A 21,494-nucleotide genomic window follows, 5' to 3' on the forward strand; every position below is an offset into this window, starting at 1 on the left:
GAAATAATGTCTAGCTTCCCCACTGGTACTGCCTATAAGAGTACCAGTACCAGCCGTATTACTCTAAAAGTAAAACAGCTAGTGAAGGGGGAGAGGGGGCTTGGGTGGCCGGGGGGGGGGGGGGTGTGGGAGTTGTCCGGCCGCCATGGGAGAGACCTGTCAAAGTGGGCCAGTCTGGATGAAGTCCAGGGCCAAATTTTTGTCCCAGTCCAGCCCTGATTAGAGATGGAAGTATGTGCTTGTGTGTTCCTGTTTTGTAAGGACATTGTGTGTGGAAATCCATGATTATTACAGTTGTGCTCATAAGTTTACACACCCTGGCAGAATTTAGGATTTCTTGGCCATTTTTGAGAGAATATGAATGATGCACAACAACATTTTTCACTCATGGTTAGTGTTTGGCTGAAGCAATTTATTATCAGTCAACTGTGTTTATCCTTTTTAAATCATAATGACAACACAAACTACCAAAATGACCCTGATCAAAAGTTTACATACCCTGGTGATTTTGGCCTGATAACATGCACACAAGTTGACACAAAGGGGTTTGAATGGCTAAAAAGGTAACAATCCTCACCTGTGATCCGTTTGCTTGTAATTAGTGTGTGTATAAAAGGTCAATGAGTTTCTGGACTCCTGACAGACCCTTGCATCTTTCATCCAGTGCTACACTGACATTTCTGGGTTCTGAGTCATGGGGAAAGCAAAAGAATTGTCAAAGGATCAGCGGGAAAGGGTAGTTGAACTGTTTTACATAGGAAATGGATATAAAAAGATATCCAAGGAATTGAGAATGCCAATCAGCAGTATTCAAACTCTCAATAGGAAGTGTAAAATGAGGAATTCTGTTGAAACCAAACCACGGTCAGGTAGACCAACTATTATTTCAGCCACAACTGCCAAAAATAGTTTGGGGTGCAAAAAAACACCCCACAAATAACTTCAGGTGAAATATAGGACTCTCTGAAAACATGTGGTGCACAAGATGCACAATAAGGAGGCACTCAAAGAAACATGGGCTGCATGGTCGAGTCTCCAGAAAAAAGCCATTATTATGCAAATGCCACAAAGTATCCCACTTACAATATGCCAAACAGCACAAAGTCATTTGGATTGATAAGACCTAAATTTCAATTTTTGGTCACAACCATGAACGGTACATTTGGAGAGGAGTCAGCAAGGCCTATGATGAAAAGGTAGACCATTAATAGTGTGAAATACAGGAGGTGAATCGCTGCTGTTTTGGGGATGTGTGAGCTACAAGGGCACAGGAAATTTGGTCAAAATTGATGGCAAGATGAATGCAGTATGTTATAAAAAATACTGGAGGGAAATTTGCATTCATCAGCCAGGAAACTGCGCATGGGACGTACTTGGACATTCCAGCATGAAAATTATCCAAAACACAGGGCCAAGTCAACCTGTCATTGGCTACAGCAGAATAAAGTGAAGGTTCTGACATGGCCATCTCAGTCTCCTGACCTCAATATCATTGAGCCACTCTAGGGAGATCTTTAAATGTGCAGTTCATGAAAGACGGCCCAAGAATTTACAGGAACTGGAGGATTTTTGCCAAGAGGAATGGGCAGCTCATCCACAAATACCACAAAAGACTTTAAGCTGTCATTGATGTTAAAGAGGGCAATACATGGTATTGAGAACTGGGGTATGTAAACTTTTCATCAGGGTCAATTGGATAATTTCTTTTGTCATTATGATTTAAAAAGTGTAAACACAGCCGATTGATCATAAATGGATTCAGCAAAACACTAACCCTGAGTGAAAGAAAAGTTTTTGTGTTATCATTCATATTCTCTGAAAAATGGCCAAAAAATCATAAAATCTGCCAGGGTATGTAAACTTATGAGCCCAACTGTATGTCACCAGAACAATATATTTTAAACAGCCTTGCTTTTACTTCTTTAGCCTAACAATGGCACTGCAATTGCTATATGTATGCAGAGTGGTGCATGGAAGCAACTAGTGTATCTGCTGTTCCCTATCCATCCTAGGTGCTTGTAAATGAAATCACAGGGGATAAAAAACTAAACTGAAGTGAAAGCAGTTATATAACCCATGCTACCAGCTACTAAGAAACCTTATTGATGTGCATGTGGCTGCAGACAGTATAATGTGTTCCCACATACAGAGATAAATCAAATTTTTTTTTATTTCGCACCTCCCCAACCATGCGTGATTCTAAATAATTATCCTAACATGATGTGTTCAAAATCCTCTTCAATCATAAATTCATGCAAATAGGCAAAAAAACATTATAAAGGGCATAATATGTGCAAACCATACAAAAAAAATGCATAAAAATGCATAATAAATATTATATATATATATATATATATATATATATATATATATATATATATATATACACACACACATATACATATATATATATATATATATACACATCCAGTGATCAAATACTTTCTTCCAGTGCAAACTTCTATATATTGGTGCAATTTAGAGCAATGATGATGTGATTTCATCTCACTGCATGGTATGGAAAAGAGCACCAGAACAGGACTCACAGCTGCACTGCTCCACTGAACTGAACAAGGAGAACTTGCTGCTCCATGTTAGAAAGAGAAGCCTAATGGATCCAGTGGGTGCCCGCCCTCGGCTCGCCTCCGTGTGCAACAAAAATAGACAAAATCACTGCACTCCACTATATTGATCCAAGATCTTTTAATAGCACGTCCCAAAGGACACTACAGGAACAGAGGGCCAGATTCAGGAATAATTACGGCGGCGTAACGTATCCACTTTATGTTACGCCGCCGCAAGTTTTCTGCGTAAGTGCCTGATTCACAAAGCACTTGCCTGTAAACTTGCGGCGGCGTAACGTAAATCTGTCCGGCGCAAGCCTGCCTAATTTAAATGGGGCGTATACCATTTAAATTAGGCGCGTTCCCGCGCCGAAACGTTCTGCGCATGCTCCGTTTTGAAATTTCCTACCGTGCTTTGCGCGAAATTACGGCGCCCCGACGTGTTTTTTGAACGGCGATGTGCGTAACGTACTTTCGTATTCCCGGACGTCTTACGCAAAAAAAAATTGAAATTCGACGCGGAAACGACGGCCAATACTTTAACATGGATGGTGTCATTTTACACCATCTAAATAGCACTCTTAACTTTACGACGCGAAAAACCGACGTAAGAGAATGCGACGAAAGCGCGTACCTTCGTGGATCGCTGTAAACAGCTAATTTGTATACCCGACGCTGGAAAACAATGCGAACTCCACCCAGCAGCCGGAGGAAAATTACACCTACGATCCGAAGGCGTACGAAGCCGTACGCCTGTCGGATCTTTGCCAAAAGCCGTCGTATCTTGGTTTGAGGATTCCAAATCAAGATACGACGCGGCAAATTTGAAAATACGCCGGCGTATCAGTAGATACGCCGGCATATTACTGCTGTGAATCTGGCCCAGAATGCTTAGTAGACACATTTTACACACTTCAGGTGTGCTTAATCATTACCTGCAATGAATACATGCACCTGAAGTGTGTGAAACGCTTCTACTTAGCATTTTGTTCCTGTAGTGTCCTTTGGGATGTACTATTAAAGGATCTTGGATCAATATAGTGGTATATTTCTTCTATTTCTGCACTGCTCCACTGCACTGTAACGTGCCCTGCTGCTCCCTATGCAATGTATCCCTGCTGCCCTCCTTTACCATGCCCTGCTGACTCAATCCACTTTGCCCTACTAAATCCCATGTACTCTGCCCTGCTAAAGCCCTATGCTTTGCCCCGTTGACCCCTGTACCCTGCCCTTCTGCGCACTACTTTCAAGTTGGACCCAGAATTGTGCATATGCGCAAGAAAAAAAAATAAGCACATGTTTCACATTATATAGGTAATATTTATTAAATTATTTAATGCGATGTCTAAAAATAATTGTTGTGATATCAACAGCACGCTGATCACTTCAATGTTCTATCAGCTGTAGATCTGAACATTATTTCAGGGGTTCTCGGAGATCTCAATGTTTTTGCCAATGGTTCCTCCAAGGTAAAAAGTTTGAGAACCCCAGCTCTAAAATAAGCACATAACAGGTACTCTGGGATAGAGGAACATATTGAGGTAGGCTGCTGAAAAAAATTACTGGTACTTCTACTTCTACTGTGAACTTATTAGAGGTTAGTGAGGGCCTGTTGAAAGCCCATTTACATTTTTTTTTAAATATATGTAAATACATGAATGTCCATTGCCTGGCCAACATAGATGCAATCTTGTAATCATGCCTAAAGAGACCGATAAGAACATTTACAGGTTATGTGTGGTATTTACAATTGACCAAAGTCGAACAAAGCTGGATGGAATTAATATTGATCGGACTTGGCAGATGTAGTTATGCCTCTGAATTTTTCATCCCTTTTCTGTTAAACTGGCCATAGATGGACCAAGATTTAGCTGGTTTAGCAGGGACCAGTCAAATTAGAATCTGTGTGTGGCTGCTCTTGCATGACAGAAGTCAATCTAACATTTGACTCCTGTCAAATGTGCTTGTTGGAATGTTCTTCTAGATTGGTTGCAGCCAAATGGAGAGGAGACCCGGCTGTCAGAATACAATAGCATAGAGATATTCCAGGTATGCATATGTGTACAAGCTTTGCTATTTGAATATTATATAAATGCAATCAGATGGAAAACATGCTTTACAACAGCCTTTACTCCCACTGAAAATTAGGTAATTTGTTTGAATAAACAATGCCCACTTACTTGTTGTTGAACTGGCACTTGTTGCACAACCTGGGTAGGCACTGCTGCCTGACCTGCTACAGATGTCTGTAACGTCACCGTCGAACCTGTGTCCGACACTGTCTCGGACGTCTGCATGGTAGGTTCTGCAAGTAAATAAAACCTTTTGGTTAAAACGTGTTAAACATATAGAACTAACTGAAAAAGTGAAAACAAGTATAATCAGAGACAGCACATTTTCTAACAACTTAAACTGTAGCCGTGAATGTACAATTTAGGAATTAAACACAAAACTAAATATTCATAATCTATGGGCTAAAAATACATTTTACTTCTAAAGCTGGTGGTGATTTGAACAATAATTTTTTAACAGTTAGATTTTACGGAGTTCCCAACAGAAAGTAAGGCAAAGTTTCAGCTCACCTCTGCTTTCTACACAGAAATCAAAATAGAATAATTTCTTAAATTCCCTCATTTTACATTTTTTGCATTAGATCTGCATTGACTAGTGACACGAATGGCTTACAGTAATCTACTAATAAAAAAAGTTTTTTAAGGTTTTAAACACTTGTCAAAGTTAATACAAGACTACATAATAGTGTGTGTGTGTATATATATATACACACACACACACACACACACACACACACATACATATATATATATATATATATATATATATCCAACTTTGATCTGACTTTATACTCAATGGATCCAAGTCACATCAAAAGTTGCACCAAAGTAGTGTCGCAGTCGCACAGATTTGAACGGGTGCCATTGAAAAGATTGGGCTGCAACTTGACATGCGACTTTAATGTCCAAAGTCACATGACAATTCGCACAAGTGTGAATAGAGTCTAAAGGTGGCTTGAATCTCATTATTTATTATGAGATTATATTAAAAGGAAGTCAGCTGCATTGGAAAATATCACTGGTGACCATACTTTTTTTTTTTTAAAGATCACCAGGCAGACTTGAAATAAATACCTAAACTACATCTTAAGGCTAGTTCATGACAGTCCAAACAAGTACCAAATCCAGGTATTATGTGATGCACAAGCCTCAGAAAGTTTTCAACTTTTCTTTGTCTCCCACTGAATGAGCAAAATCCTTCATTTGTGTTTCATGTGCTCCCCCTTTCAGACACTGCAGCTCACAGTAGGAGAGTTTCAGCAGCAAAGGCAGTGCTGTCATTAACAAGCTACAGTTTTATTATAGTGATAATCTAATAGCCACGTACTCTGCAACAACTTCCAATCCCACTGTAGTGCAAGCAGGCACAGTCAGAGTTGCAATTTTGCTCTGAATTTAAGAGCAGTGCAGAATTGTTGCCACACCATTGCAGGAAGCTGTAGTAGATGGATATCACTGCCAGGATTTATATGTATTTGTGGGACTTTGCAAGGAGGATAAGAGAAAACCTGCAGATGTATTGATAATTAAGTACTGCATCACTTTTTAAAGATGTAAACCGTGCACTGTCACCGCTGAAAGCACTTTCATCTTCTCCTGGTCTTCTTTCCGGGTTTGGCTATCTGACTGGCCGAGCTAGCGATGACGTCACTTCTGCGCATGAGTTGCTGTTTACGGCACAGCTCTGAAGGAACGGCATGGGTATGCTGTTCCATCTGAGAACATGCACTGGTGATGTCACCGACACTGCATCTAAATTAAAGGGTCACTAAAGGAATTTATTTTTTTATCTAAATAGCTTCCTTTACCTTTCTGCAGTACTGGTTTCATGTCCTCATTGTTCGTTTTTGCTTTGAAGTTGCTGTAATTCTGCTGTGATCTCCACACTTCCTGCTCGTCTGTTTCCTTATAACCATCGTACTGGGAGCTTTCTCACGGTGGTCTAAGCTGTCATTACTGTGTGTTTAAAACTTCCCAGAACCAATCAGATTCATTTTAAAAACAAAACACTGCCCTGGATTTGTTTGTTTTTGTTCTGTGTGTCTCTCTACTTCACAGAAACATGAAGCCAGTTTAAAAGTGAAACTAGAGGCACATTATATGATTGATTTTTATCTACTTTTAATCATTTTTAAAAGGAATCAGTTAACTTTTATGTCTCTATACCCTGTAAACAGTCATTTCAGCAAAAAAAAAATTTTTCCTTTAGTGACCCTTTAAGCATCTCATAAACGGTGCACGTTTAGGTGATATTTACTGTACCTGTAGGTAAGCCTTATTATTGGCTTACCTATAGGTAAAAATCATACATGGGAGTTTATGCCTACTTTAAAGAGGGGCCATTGATTTACAGTGAGGTATGGATTAACAAATCATTTAATTCTTAAAATCACCTGCTTTTAGGAAGTTCCAGCAACTTTTTTTTATTTATCCTGAATGTTATGCAAAAAATATCATTTTTAGATTCTCTTTCCTTCAAAATAAGAAAAATAATTGCTAATCTGCAAATCTGCATTTATCCTTGCCACACTCTTCTTCAAAGCAGAACTACATTCATCACTCTTCCCCCATTTCCTCTGAGCCCAGCCTGTTATCATGCAGTATTGGGTTGGGTTTAAAGTTCTCCAGGACTGAGCAGTGTTCACAGGTCATTACACACAGTGTTGGCATCACCAGACCAAAAGAAAAAAATGTATATTAACAAAATTTTTAATTTATTTTTTCAAATATAAAACACCTGGGTTTCCCTAGAGTAATGCTTTAAAGTGGAGCTCCACCCAAAAGGGTAACTACTGCTTGTCTGCCTCCTCCCCCCTTCACTGCCACATTTAGCACCTTCCGAGGAGGGGAGAAGAGAGTTGGTACCTGGTTTTGACAGGTACCCGATCCTACTTCCAGGTGAGTTCGCTGCAGACTCAGCCGGAAACTTGGCCCCCCTCCTTCCCCACTGCCAGACAATCCACAAAGCGCAGCATGCTTCACGAATGGACATTAGGGAATCGGCATTAAAGCTGCAAGGTTTTATTTCCGGCTTCCCTTAGCCGAGATGGTGGCAGCAACACCCAAAAGCCGACTGAAAAATTTGCTCCGGTGAGGACATCGCTGGATTTGAGGAATTGTCCTAATATTAAAAGTCATAAGCTACAGTATTTTGTAGCTGCTGACTTTTTATTTTTCTGAAGGAGCCTGGAGCTCCGCTTTAATGTAAGAAGGCAAGTTTTTTTTACTGTAGAATTTCTGGAATAATCACATCATGTTTATAGAGAACACTGATTTCAAACAATATTAACAAAGGTTTAGCTCTGGATGAGTCTTGGGAGTAAAATTGTCATCCGCTCTGGTTAAATATTTTCCTGGATGTACTTTATAAGTGATCAACTCTGCAGGCAGGCCTCACCGAGGTACAATTAGAATGCTAAAGCATGTTCAGGGAAAAACAGCCCCATTGCCAACTTTCTAAAGCCAGTCATTCAGACCTAATGGGCATGTTTAAGCATATACACAACGCATTTTGGTTGATTTCCCAGATTTTGAGTCTGCCAATGATGAACCACTGAAACTACACTTCAAAATAAAAGTTTTGTTTCGACATACAGTTGCAATAAAAAGTATGTGAACCCTTTTGGAATGATATGGATTTCTGCACAAATTGGTCATAAAATGTGATCTGATCTTCATCTAAGTCACAATAGACAATCACCATCTGCTTAAACCAACAACACACAAAGAATTAAATGTTACCATGTTTTTATTGAACACACCATGTAAACATTCACAGTGCAGGTGGAAAAAGTATGAACGGTCAGGAGTAATTCTGGACCATTCCTCTTTACAGAACTGTTTCAGTTCAGCAATATTCTTGCGATGTCTGGTGTGAATCGCTTTCTTGAGGTCATGCCACAGCATCTCAATCAGGGTTAAGGTCAGGCCATTCTGTTGTCGATTTACTTTTATGCTTTGGGTCGTTGTCCTGTTGCAACACCCATCTTCTGTTGAGCTTCAGCTGGTGGACAGATGGCCTTAATGCCGCGTACACACGATCATTTTTCGTCATGAAAAAAAAACTTTGTTTTTCAGCATGTCCAAAAAATGAAGTTTTTCCAACTTCATCATTAAAAACGATGTTGCCCACACACCATCGTCTTTAAAAAATGATGAAAAAAGTGTGGTGACGTACAACACGTACGACAGCACTCTAAAGGGGAAGTTCTATTCGCCTTTGGGCTGCTTTAGCCAATTCCGTGTTAGTAAAAGACGATTCACGCTTTTCTGTCTGTTACAGCGTGATGAATGTGCTTACTCCATTATGAACGGTAGTTTTACCTGAACGAGCACTCCCGTCTCATAACTTGCTTCTGAGCATGCGTGGGTTTAAAACGTTGTTTTAGCCCACACACGATCATTTTTTACAACCTGAAAAACTATTTTTTTTAAAACAACGTTAAAAAATGCAGCATGTTCGATTTTTTTTTTTTCGTTTTTCAGAAGTTGAAAAACGATGTGAAGCTCACACACGATCATTTAAATGACGTTTTTAAAAACTTTGTTTATTTTCAAGCTGAAAAATGATCGTGTGTACGCGGCATAAGTTCTCGTGCAAAATTTCTTGATAAACTTGGGAATTAATTTTTTCTTTGATGATAGCAATCCGTCCAGGCCCTGACCCAGCAAAGCAGCCCCAAACCATGATGCCCCCACCACCATACTTCACAGTTGTTATGAGGTTTTGATGTTGGTGTGTAGTGCCTCTTTTTCTTCACACATAGTGTTGTGGGTTTCTTCTAAACAACTCAACCTTGGTTTCATCTATTCACAGAATATTTTGCCAGTACTGCTGTGGAACATCCGGGTGCTCTTGTGCAAACTGCAAACATGCAGCAATGTTTTTTTTGGACAGCAGTGGCTTACTCTGTGGTATCCTCCCATGAAATCCATTCCTGTTTAGTGTTTTATGTATCGTAGATTCGCTAACAGGGATGTTAGCATATGCCAGAGACTTTTGTAAGTCTTTAGCTGACACTCTAGGATTCTTCTTCACCTCATTAAGCAGTCTGCTCTGTGCTCTTGCAGTCATCTTTACAGGGCGGCCACTCCTAGGGAGAGTAGCAGCAGTGCTGAACATCTCCATTTATAGACAATATGTCTTACCGTGGACTGATGAACAGCAAGGCTTTTGGAGATACTTTTATATCCCTTTCCAGCTTCATGCAAGTCAACAATTCTTAATCACAGGTCTTCTGAGAGCTCTTTTGTGCGAGGTATCATTCACATCAGGCAATGCTTCTTGTGAAAAGCAAAACCAGAACTGGTGTGTGTTTTTTATAGGGCAGCTGTAACCAACACCTCCAATCTCATCTCATTGATTGGACTCCAGTTGGCTGACACCTCACTCCAATTAGCTCTTGGAGATGTCATTAGTCTAGGGGTTCACATACTTTTTCCACCTGCACTGTGAATGTTTACATGGTGTGTTCAATAAAAACATGGTAACATTTAATTATTTGTGTGTTATTAGTTTAAGCAGACTATAATTGTCTATTGCTGTGACTTAGATGAAGATCAGATCACGTTTTATGACCAATTTGTGCAGAAATCCATATCATTCCAAAAGGGTTCACATACTTTTTATTGCAACTGTAGAATGGTCATGTCTTGTTTAGGCTGCTGGCATGGATACAACGGCTGTGTGTGCTGATCTTTCGCTGCAATCTTTGTTGAGTAGATCAAATAATCCAGCCTGATAGTTACATTTGCAGATTGTCCACAATGCAGTCCTTATGTAAATGTGTGGCACATTTATTGAAGGAAATATGTGCAAAATTTCTGTCTAGCCATCCTTGCCTAATGTGGCTGTCAGGTGTGTCACGAACAACAGATGCTTGTATGACAAAAGACCTTTTTATTCTGGCTAATTAAGCAGTTGGACACACCCGCCTGTTAATGGTTCCGCTTTTGTACCGCCAGCCCTGACTGAATCATGCAAGATCTACGGCTAAATAGACCACAGTTTAAAAGGAGGCTAATTAACCCCTAGAAGAAGGAAAGACTATTGCGAAACCCAGCTGCTCAATGAGTCAAGATTAGCATTTTTTTTAACTTCACAAGCAAAACCTTTGAGGGGACAAACTCTGTTTAGAACAAACACACGTACTTGTAGGTATTTGGCATGTCTTTGTCAAGTGTCCTGAACATTATTTAATACACTTAAACTAACAGCGGGGGTCCCTGCTGACATCTATAATTTACATGCTAGGCAAATTGGTTTAATTGTTTGACCTAATCAATTATTGTATCAAACACAGCTACAAAAATGTGCTCACTTCAAATAAAAAAGAAAGGGATACACATTTCATGTGTCCAAGCTTTTTGTCCTAAACATCTTTAGTCTTTCTTCTTCGGTTTGCTAAGTTTCATCCCGCTACATATGTTCGATTTTCAGCTTACAATGCATAGAAAGCCAGCGCTTTAAACTCTGTCTAGATTCTACTTTTCAAGTGCACTGAGAAATTCCTTTTATACAGCTCCTGGACTATTAAGTAATTAACAACTAATCGCTTGTTATAGTGACCAATGTCCTATTCTACACTTTTCAGAATACCAACAAATAAATAGAACATTATTGCAATTGCAGCTTAGGTTACATATAAAAAACAACTTAAAAGGTAATTGTCATTCAGACATAAGACATGAAAATTGATACAGCAGACACATTTAACATGGCAAGCGGATCTAGTTTTCATTCTGGCATTAATGTTAAGAGACTGCTAGCAAGATCCCGATGCTTTCCAGAATCTGCACTTCCTTGGAATCTAACCAGGCCATTGTGTGCAGTTGTTCCAGAACTAATCTCTTTATGGCCACTAGAACCGCTGCCACACATACTGAAGTAAGAGTAGTGGGAAGTAACCAGGCTTAAGTTATACCTTCTCTTGAATCTGACAAAGTAGGCTGTATAAAACACAGATCAAATCTGCAGGCTTGCCTCAAAAATTAAGAAAAGTTATATAAATGCTGTTGAAATTGAATACAGACAGCTATGTAATAAATTGTCAAATGCACTTTTTTTTTAACCATTTATCCTACCCGTTCTAGGAGTGAGAATGTAGTGGCCAATCCAGTTGTTGTTGAGTAGTTGATGGTGGAGTGGAGAGAGGCTTACTCATTTCCACCCACCCCAGTGTCCATTTAAACAGTTTTGAATATCTGGGGGGGTGGGAATGATCAGCAATCATGTGACCACTGCTACAGTGGTCACATGATTGGAAGTCAGTCCCACCAGCTACCAATCTTTAGCCCAGACCAAGAGCGGTCTTCAACAGCTCGGCCCTTGTGTTAGGAGTGCGCAGTGAGCACATACACTCACTGGCCACTTTATTACATACAATTCCTTGGTAATTTGCTAATCGGTCAATCACATGGCAGCAACTCAATGCATTAAGGCATCTAGACATGGTGAAGATGATTTGCTTAAGTTCAAATTGAGAAAGGGGATTTAAATGACTGAACGTGGCATGGTTGTTGGTGCCAGACAGGCTGATCGGAGTATTTAAAAAACTGTTAATCTACATATATCTACTAAATATCCAGTGAGCGGTTGTGTGGATGAAAATGCCTTGTCGATGTCAGAGGAGACTGGGCAGACTGGTTTGAGATGATATAAAGGCAACAGTAACTCAAATAACCAGTCGTTAAAACCAAGGTATTAAATCCTCCTCATGATCTAGAATCCCAACCCCGTTACACAGTTGATCCTACCACTGCACCAAAGTGAGTGAAACAATAAATGTTTAACCAAATATGCAGGTATGGTATAGGTAAGGTATGCAGAATACCATCTCTGAATACACAACGCATTACACCTTGAAGCAGATGGGCTATAGAAGCAGAAGACCACACCGGGTGCCACTAGCGTAAGCTAAGAACAGGAAACTGAGACTACAATTCGCACAGCCTCATCAAAATTGGACAATAGAAGATTGAAAAAACTTTGCCTGGTCTGATGAGCCTTGATTTCAGCTGCAACATTCAGATGGTAGGCTCAGAATTTAGCGTAAACAACATGAAAGCATGGGCCCATCCTGCCTTGTACGGACTAACAATTCAGGTTGGTGGTGTAATGGTGTGGGAAATATTTTCTTGGCACGCTTTGGGCCCATTAGTACCAATTGAGTATTGTTTAAATGCCATGTTATACCGAAGTATTATTTCATGTCCATCCCTTTATGACTACAGTGTACCCATCTTCTGGTGGCTTTTTCCAGCGGGATAATGCACAAAGCACAAATCATCTCACCACTGGTGTCTTGAACATGACAATGAGTTCCCTGCACTCCATGTCACCAGATCTCAATCCAATGCAGCACCTTTGGGATGTGGTGGAATGGGAGATTTGCATCATTGATGTGCAGCTGACAAATCTGCAGCAACTGTGTGAGGCTATCATGTCAATATGGACCAAAATCCGGAAGTAAAAACTGACAGGTGTTCTAATCCCTCTCCACTCTATCCAAAACTAAAAAAAAAAAAAAGTTTTGCCTTTAATTACACTTTAAGCTTTATGAAAGAATAGTTAATTATTTTATGAATTAGGTTACTTCATAATAAATATTGCAGACGTTTCGGGCCATTAAGCAATTATGTGTGTGTGTATCTCTTTATTGTTTATTATTGTTGGTATTTTGACCATCCGAGTCCAATACCAAGATTTAATCCTCCACACACACACCTAAATCCATAGGTTATTGCCCCCTTTTTAACAGTAAGGAAAACATATTCAACGTATTCCCTTTGAATAAAGAGAAATGGATTAAATGTTTAGATATTCATACCCATGACTAGAAATACTCTCATGAGATTTAAATGACAGCTACTGCCTCATTTATCTTGTCACCGGGTTACACCGTTTAATGTAGGCAATGCATGAAAAATTTAGCTAACCAAGACTGAATAGGGACCAGTAAAGCGGTGCAATTCTTCATAGGCTGGCTAGATATAGATTCACTGTTAAGAATCTAGCAACAATAGAACAACAACAACTATATATATATGTGTATACACTGTATGCCACCAGAATAAAATGTAAATGAAACAATCCAAATTAATTTGAAGTGTAGACTTTCAGCTTTATTTTAAGGGGTTGAACATAAATATCAAGTACACATTTTAGGAACTGCAACCATTTTCATACACAATCCCTCCATTTTCAGGGGCTCAAATCTAATTGGCCAAATTATTATAATCATAAATAAAATGTTCATGTTTAATATTTTGTTGAGAATCATTTACTGGCAATGAATGGCTGAATTCTGGAACCCATGGACATTACCAAAGACTGGGTTCCCCCTTTTCTGATGCTTTGCCAGGCTCTAACTGCAGCTGTCTTAAGTTGTTCTTTGTTTGTGGGTCTTTCTGTCTTTAGTTTTGCCTTCAGCAAGTGAAATGCATGCTCAATTAGGTTGAGATCAGATAATTGACTCAGCCATTGCAGAATATTTTACTTATTTTCCTTCAAAAGCTCCCGAGTTGCTTTTGCAGGGTGTTTTGGATCATTGTCCATCTGTACTGTGAAGCACCATCCAATCAACTTTGCTGTGTTTGGCTTAATCTGGGCTGATATTATATCTCTAAACACTGCAGAATTCAACCGGCTGCTTCTGTCTTCTGTGACATCATCAATAAACACCAATGACCCAGTGCCACTGAAAGCCATGTATACCCATGCCATCACACTGCCCTCACCACGTTTTACAGATGACGTTGTGTGCTTTGGATCATGAGCTGTTCAAAGCCTTTTCCACACTTTTTTCTTCCTGTCATTCTGGTACAGACTAACCTTAGTTTCATCCATCCAAAGAATGCTTTTCCAGAACTGGTCTGGCTTTTTAGATGTTTTTTGGCAAAGTCTAGTCTGGCTTTTCTATTCTTCAGGCTTATGAATGATTTGCACCTTGTGGTGAACCCTCTATATTTGCTCTCGTGAAGTCTTCTCTTGAGTGTAGACTTTGACAATGGTATGCCCACCTCCTGGAGAGTGCATTTCCCTTGTCTGATGTTGTGAATGTTTTTTTTTTTTACCATAGAGAGGATACTGTGATCATCCCACACTGTTGTCTTCCGTGGACGTCCAGACATTTTTATGTTGTTCAGCTCACCAGTGCATTATTCTTTTCTCAGAATCTACTAAACTGTTGATTTGGCCACTCCTAATGTTGCTTTTATCTCTCTAATGGATTGGTTTCATTTTTGAAGCCTTACAATTGCCTGTTTCACTTGCATGGACAGCTCCTTTAAACGTATGATGTAGGTTCACAGCAATAGAGTCCAAATGCAAATACCACACTTATGGCCCGTACACACGATCCAAATATTGTACGAAAAATGTCGTCCGATAATCGGATCGTTAGTACAGGGCTTCCGTGAGCCGATCATGACAGTTCATCCGATATTTTATCGGACATGCACGAAAATTTTCCTCGTACGATACCAGATCGTACAATTTTCATTTGGTCAGTACAGTTGTCGTACGAAAGTTTTCGTGACTTTAGTAACCTATTCAATTTCTACTTGCGCCTAGTAAATGAAAAAGTCGGACGATCTGTCGTACGATTTTCGGATCGTGTGTACGTGGCATTAGGATCAACTCCAGACCTTTTACCTGTTTAATTGATGAAGAAATAATGAAGGAGTAGCCCCACACCTGGCCATGAAACAGCTTTTGATTCAATTGTCCAATTACTTTTGGTCCCTTGAAAAAGGAGGGATGGCTATTCTTAAGAGCTGTATTCATAAACCCTTCCTCCAATTCGGATGCACACACCCTCAAATAAAACCTGAGAGTGTGCACTTTCAGCCCATATCCATTATATAGCTTGAATATATTTTTGGTAAATGCCTGAAGAAAAACTAAAATTGTGCCAGTGTCCAAATATATATGGACCTAACTGTGTGTGTGTGTGTGTGTGTATATATATATATATATATATATATATATATATATATTACACATACATACACACACACACACACACACACACACACACACACAGGCATACCCCACACACATATGTATATATAATTATTTATTGGTGCCAACCAATAGATTCCATTTGTCAACTGTTTTTTTAGTTTGCTCATATATATAACCTACTATCTAGAGAAACAGAACTGTACCCAGATTGGTATAAATATAGTAGTTCTATACTGTATAAGCTTGAAGTGAACTTGCCATATCTACCAAAAAGTTCTACCAACATTATTGGTTAAGTGCTGGCAACTTGTGGGATCAACATGTACCTAATCTACACTGTTCTTCTAATCAGCCGTTTTATCTCTGGGGAGGACACAGGATCGTGGACTCAAGCTGTACAGAGTACTTTAACTTCACTACAAACTGAGATTAATAAAGTAATTCTACTATTAAATGCCAGAATCTTGGTTGCCTGTAAATTTGGAATAATATTGTTTCTGTAGGTTAATTGTATCTGACTTTTACATTTTTTAACAATAAGCAAGCTACAGATGCTAGTTTGTTTAAGCCAAGCTGAAGACAAAGGGTCAACACTAAATTGCTCATTCAAAATTGGTGCCAAAATATGGTGTCGTTTCGGTCTGTGAAAATCGTACTGTTCACCACATTCAGCCTAAAGGCATCTCTCTAGCATGCCATTTAAATGATTGGTGATTGCTAGAGCCTAAAACCTAAATATGGGTGTAAAAACCTCAGAGTGTGTAACATGCTCCACTAGGTGAACTTTAGCTTTAAGTTCAGATTATGTAGGTAATGAGTTTGGTTTATCTACTGGAATGTAGTTGTGGAAAAAAATATGTTGGGAGGACCAAGAGGGCACTACACGTTAGAGTGGGTGAGCATCTAACCAATATCGATAAGGGATTTCCAAAACACAACCTTTCCAGGCATTCCGTGTTAAAACAAAATGGACATTGCTGGATATACGAACTCCGATCCCATCAGCCAAAGGGGTTAAATGTTAAGTGGGACATCAATAAGTTTTATTAATAATAGCTAAAGAATTTATTAGTGGACAACATTTATTCAATATTTTATTCAATTTTATTTACGTATTTTATTGTATAACATTTACCATTCACCATATAAAAAGGTACTAATATTTATATATGGTACCGTCAATTTGTGCAGCACTTTGCATGTGCATTCACATCAGTCCCTGCCCTCATGGAGCTTGCAACCTATGGTCCCTGGCTCACATTTATGCATATACCAGGGTTTTTTTTTACGGGATCCGGTTGACCTTCCGACGTGTTTTTGGAGTGTGGGTGGGGCCAGAGTGCCCAGGGGAGACCCACGCAGATGCGGGGAGAGCATGCAGGCACCAGGCGGATGGTGTCCAGGTCGGGATTTGAACTGGCAACCCTTTTCGCTGCTAGGTGAAAGTGCTAACCACTACACCACTGTGCCACCAATAATATGGATATGCCATTAGATGAATTGGAATATTATATGAGGGGATTGAATGTATGCTAACCTAAGGATAGCAATACGTTTGGTCAATTGTTGCTGTATAAGGGGGCAGTGGATCACTGGGAACATGGCCGCCATTGGGAGGAATCTCTGGCTACAGTAACATGTTGATGCGGTCCATGTTGGTTAGCGGACAAACTGCCCTCTAATATTGATGACCCTTACTGCCTCACAGAAGAAGTCCCATTGTACGAAACGTACATCAGGCTAAGCACTGAGCAGCAGTGACGTCCGAACACTCGTGGAGGGTGCTGGACAAACTATTGTTTCCATTTTAAGCCTTATTTTATTGTTTTTGTTGTAAGTACAACTTTTAATAAACTCCTGTGTGCTTTTAAAATAATTTTGTGCAATGAGTTTATCTTCCTCTTTCATATGATGACTGTGTGACCGAACTCTGAAGTTTCCTTAACTGATGATAACTGTGGAATATACACCGGTGGAATCCAATTAAGCAGGCTGGGTAGTGGATGCGGTTAAGCCCATAGTGAGGGGTGAAGGCTCACTAATGCGCAGATAGACCCTGGAGGGTCTTAAAATCCGGTAAGCAGATATACTTACCCTGTCTATCCTCTGGGGAGCACTTGGTGTCTTCACAAATTCAACATTGGATCGGCACAAGTTTTGAGTTCACTTTATGGATGTGGAATTGGGATATTTGGACTATTAAAAATATTTTTTATTCTTCCCTTTTACATTTTTTCTCGTTTATTGCATTATATTAGATGTTTTTTTGCACTTTAATTTTTACGGTCATGGTTTGACAGCGCTACACGTTTTTGATTTTAATGAGTTTTAATGACTTAAAAGTAGAACTAAAGTCAAAACTTTTTTGTTCATTATTTTGGGCTGAGTTGAGTGAGGGAGGGTTGAAACCGGTCAGTTTTTGGTTTTGCCACCTGTGACTAAGATTTCACCTGACTTCCTGTCTGATAGCCAAAACAGGAAGTGGGAGGAAACCACTACAAAACTAAGGAGTCCCTAGTCTTGCCAATGTCCCCATTGGACGTTTTGCCTTCTATTCCTGTTCTGGCGACAACCCACAATTTTATTTCACTCAAATATCAGTCACTAGGACAAATAAAGAGGTTGAATCCCTAATGGGGGCTAAGACAGCAATTTTAACCTGACAGGTGTTCTATCCTCTCTCCACTATATCCAAAACAAAACATATTTTACCTTTAGTTATAGTTTAAAATGACATGCCTATTCTATATTCATATACATAACTGAAGATGGTAAACACATAGATACCTTTTAATGAAGTACACAATCGAAAAAAACATAGCCAGGCTTTTCTAAATAAGCAGTGCAATAAGCAATAATTATGTCCAAAAATCACCCACGAACATGTCAAGCGGTGCTGACCTCTGCAGCTAATAGGCACCCCCCCCCCCAAATAAATAAATTCCAATTAGGCACCTCCCACCATCTACTATACCTAGTGCATCTGCACATAGTATAACATACTTGGGAATAACAAGTATTGCTATTCTGTACAACATAAAACAAAGCCTTTGTTTCACAAGCAGCTCAGCAATCAAAATATCAAGACTCATAATTAAAATGTCTTAAATTCAACAACAAAAAATGTAAGCCTGGTTCCCAGCTATTTTATCATTTGACTTTCAGCTTTGCAGGAGATTAGCAAACCTTCTTGAAGTAATTAGATTTCAGCTTAAGACCTTTTCTTCAGTCCAAACTCGAGGGTGGGGGAGAAGCCAACGGCTTCCCAAAAACTGGGAGGTAGACGAACACACAAAACTTCTGCAAATCCTTAAAAATTTTAGGGAATATTCACCAACATTTTATGATGTGTGCAACAAGAGTTTATTGTACATAATTTGACTTATTTGAGAGCAAACATCCATAAATCACCTTTCAGCAGTTTAGGACCAGCAAAAAAATAAAAAACTCAAAAGAATGTGTACCTTATTAAAAATACTTTAGCTTTTTTAATATGCCCAAGGACAACAAGCAACTTTGCAGATATAACCTCATGCATTATCTACCTTTCTCTGTACTTTAAGACCTGCCACTGCCAACCCAAGCAAAAATAACATTGCTTTTTGTACATTCACACTGTCTGCAATCCACAGTATAATGTAGATATAAACACGACCAGGATTTAGAACAAGAAAATAATCAGGAATGTGCATTTAGATTTCTCACTAGATACTTGGAATAAAACAAGATTGAAGATTGGGCATGGCATAAATCCTAATACCAAGCTGACTATTTTATTGTAACGTTACCATTCATTTCCATTTCCCGGGGACAGTCCCTGTTGTGAAGGGTCTGTACCTGGTATCTTCCCGAGGAATAGTGTAGAGTAAACATTGCAGTGCCCAGGATCCACCTTTTTTTCCAGTAGTAGTATTGATTAGGGGATGGGCATTCAACTGTGGGTGTGGCCTAGCAGACGTGAAAAATTTAGTGCGATAAAAAGTGGATGTACGGCAGTGTACGGAGGTCAGTATGTTGTAGGGCAGAGTATAGAGGTCAGCAGTATGTAGAGCAATGTACAGAGATCAGTAGGATGTAGGGCAGTGTACGGAGGTCAGTAGGTTGTAGGGCAGTGTACGGAGGTCAGTAGGTTGTAGGGCAGTGTACGGAGGTAGGTTGTAGGGCAGCGTACAGAGGTCAGTAGGTTGTAAAGCAGTGTACAGAGGTCAATAGGATGTAGGGCAGTGTAAAGAGGTCAGTAGGATGTAGGGCAGTGTAAAGAGGTCAGTAGGATGTAGGGCAGTGTACAGAGGTCAGTAGGTTGTAGGGCAGTGTACAGAGGTCAGTAGAATGTAGGGCAGTGTACAGAGGTCAGTAGAATGTAGGGCAGTGTACAGAGGTCAGTAGGAGGTGCACGCATCTAAACGCAGCACATTTTGTGGATACCGCAGGGAAATCACATGGTCAAAAAGCACCATGTGATTTAAAGGACACTGCATTTTGGAGGCTGCAGGAAACAGGCATGGCAGCCCATTCGAATGAATGAGCTGCTGTGCCCACACAAACCCCCATAGATGTGCACCAGGACTAACAGCATTAACTAACAATGTGCCCGTGCCACTGTGAACACCACAGCCAAGTCAAGGTTTAGGAACAGTCTATGGGGAGAAGGCAGCACCTACCTGGTTCTGCTGGCCAGCTGAGCTTGGCTCACCATCCGCAGGCTCTGAATACTGCCCTACTCCTCCCACTGTCACTGGCAGCTCCTACCCTGTGGTGTCCCCAACATACAGGCAGTGCTGCCTGTCTCCTGACCCACGGTGACGGAAGCCTGTACAGTGTGTGTGACCCGGTCGGTCATTCTGCAGTGCCAATAGGAGGCTCGTTATCTCGGTTCCCCTCTCACTACTGACCACTTCCTGGAGGAGGTAGAGGAGGGAAGACAGTGCGACACTGTTGGCAACTATGCAAGTGTTTGTGACCAATATCTTCAGGGCATGTTAAAAATGGGGGTGTGATTGTTGAAGTGGCTAAAAATGAGGGTGTGGTTTTGTGAGTGTGGCCAGTAGGCCATCCCTTGTTTTTTTTTTTTTATCTGATAACCTAAACTTATTGGGCAGCGATATAAAATATGTAGAAACACTTGTATGATAAACACGTTGGAGATAAAATTCCCAACAAACCCCAGGTCACTATATTGTCCATGCTGCCAGCCTCCTATAAACAAATTAAAGGGACACTCTAAAGGTTCCTGTTAACAAAAAAAAAAATAATAATAATAACAAACATGTAATACTTACCTAGACTGTGCAGCTCGTTTTGCACACAGTGGCCCGATCCTGGTCTTCTGGCTCGGCTCCCCCCCCGCATCAGCTAACCCCCTTCATGGGAAGCGCTCTCCCAAGGGTATTAGCTTGCGGGAGCGCTCCCGTGATACAGCCGACGGCCATAGCTGCTAACTGTAACACACGGCCCCGGCCCACTGCGTCATTGCATGTGATTGACAGCAGCGCGAGCCAATGGCTGCGCTGCTATTAATCTAGCAAATCTACCCAATAGTCGGCCAGACTCCGAAGAGAAGAGGACGCTGGGGGATGTGCACAGCAGATTCGGGCTCAGGCAAGTAAAACAGGGGGCTGTCATTGCCAGGTTTTTTTTCACCTTAATGCATAGGATGCATTAAGGTGAAAAAAAAAACCGAACCTTTACAAGCACCATCGCTGGCTGAATGGGATTTCAAAATGGATAAAATTCACTATGTGGAACATATGATTGCGTGGGATGATAAAACCAAATCCTACAATCTTATGTGGACAGTGTGGTCTCATTTCAGATACTCTTCTGAGTTTGAGAGAAAGCGGGGAAGGAGCTTTCCCCTCCCTTCTGCAGTTGTGTGGAGTACCTGTATCAGCG

The 21,494-nt window shown here is 40.2% G+C and overlaps 1 protein-coding gene across 1 annotated transcript in view; it reads right to left on the minus strand.

Annotated features, from left to right (window-relative positions):
- RFX3 (regulatory factor X3) overlaps positions 1-21,494 on the minus strand; it is a 266,612-nt gene that overhangs the window by 166,872 nt on the left and 78,246 nt on the right. Inside the window, exon 2 of the mRNA XM_040357345.1 lies at positions 4,745-4,869. Coding sequence (XP_040213279.1) covers positions 4,745-4,869 — 125 coding nt within the window. The remainder of the gene's footprint in view (positions 1-4,744; positions 4,870-21,494) is intronic.

This window comes from Rana temporaria, chromosome 1 (assembly GCF_905171775.1).
Source record: "Rana temporaria chromosome 1, aRanTem1.1, whole genome shotgun sequence".
Lineage (NCBI taxonomy): Eukaryota > Metazoa > Chordata > Amphibia > Anura > Ranidae > Rana > Rana temporaria.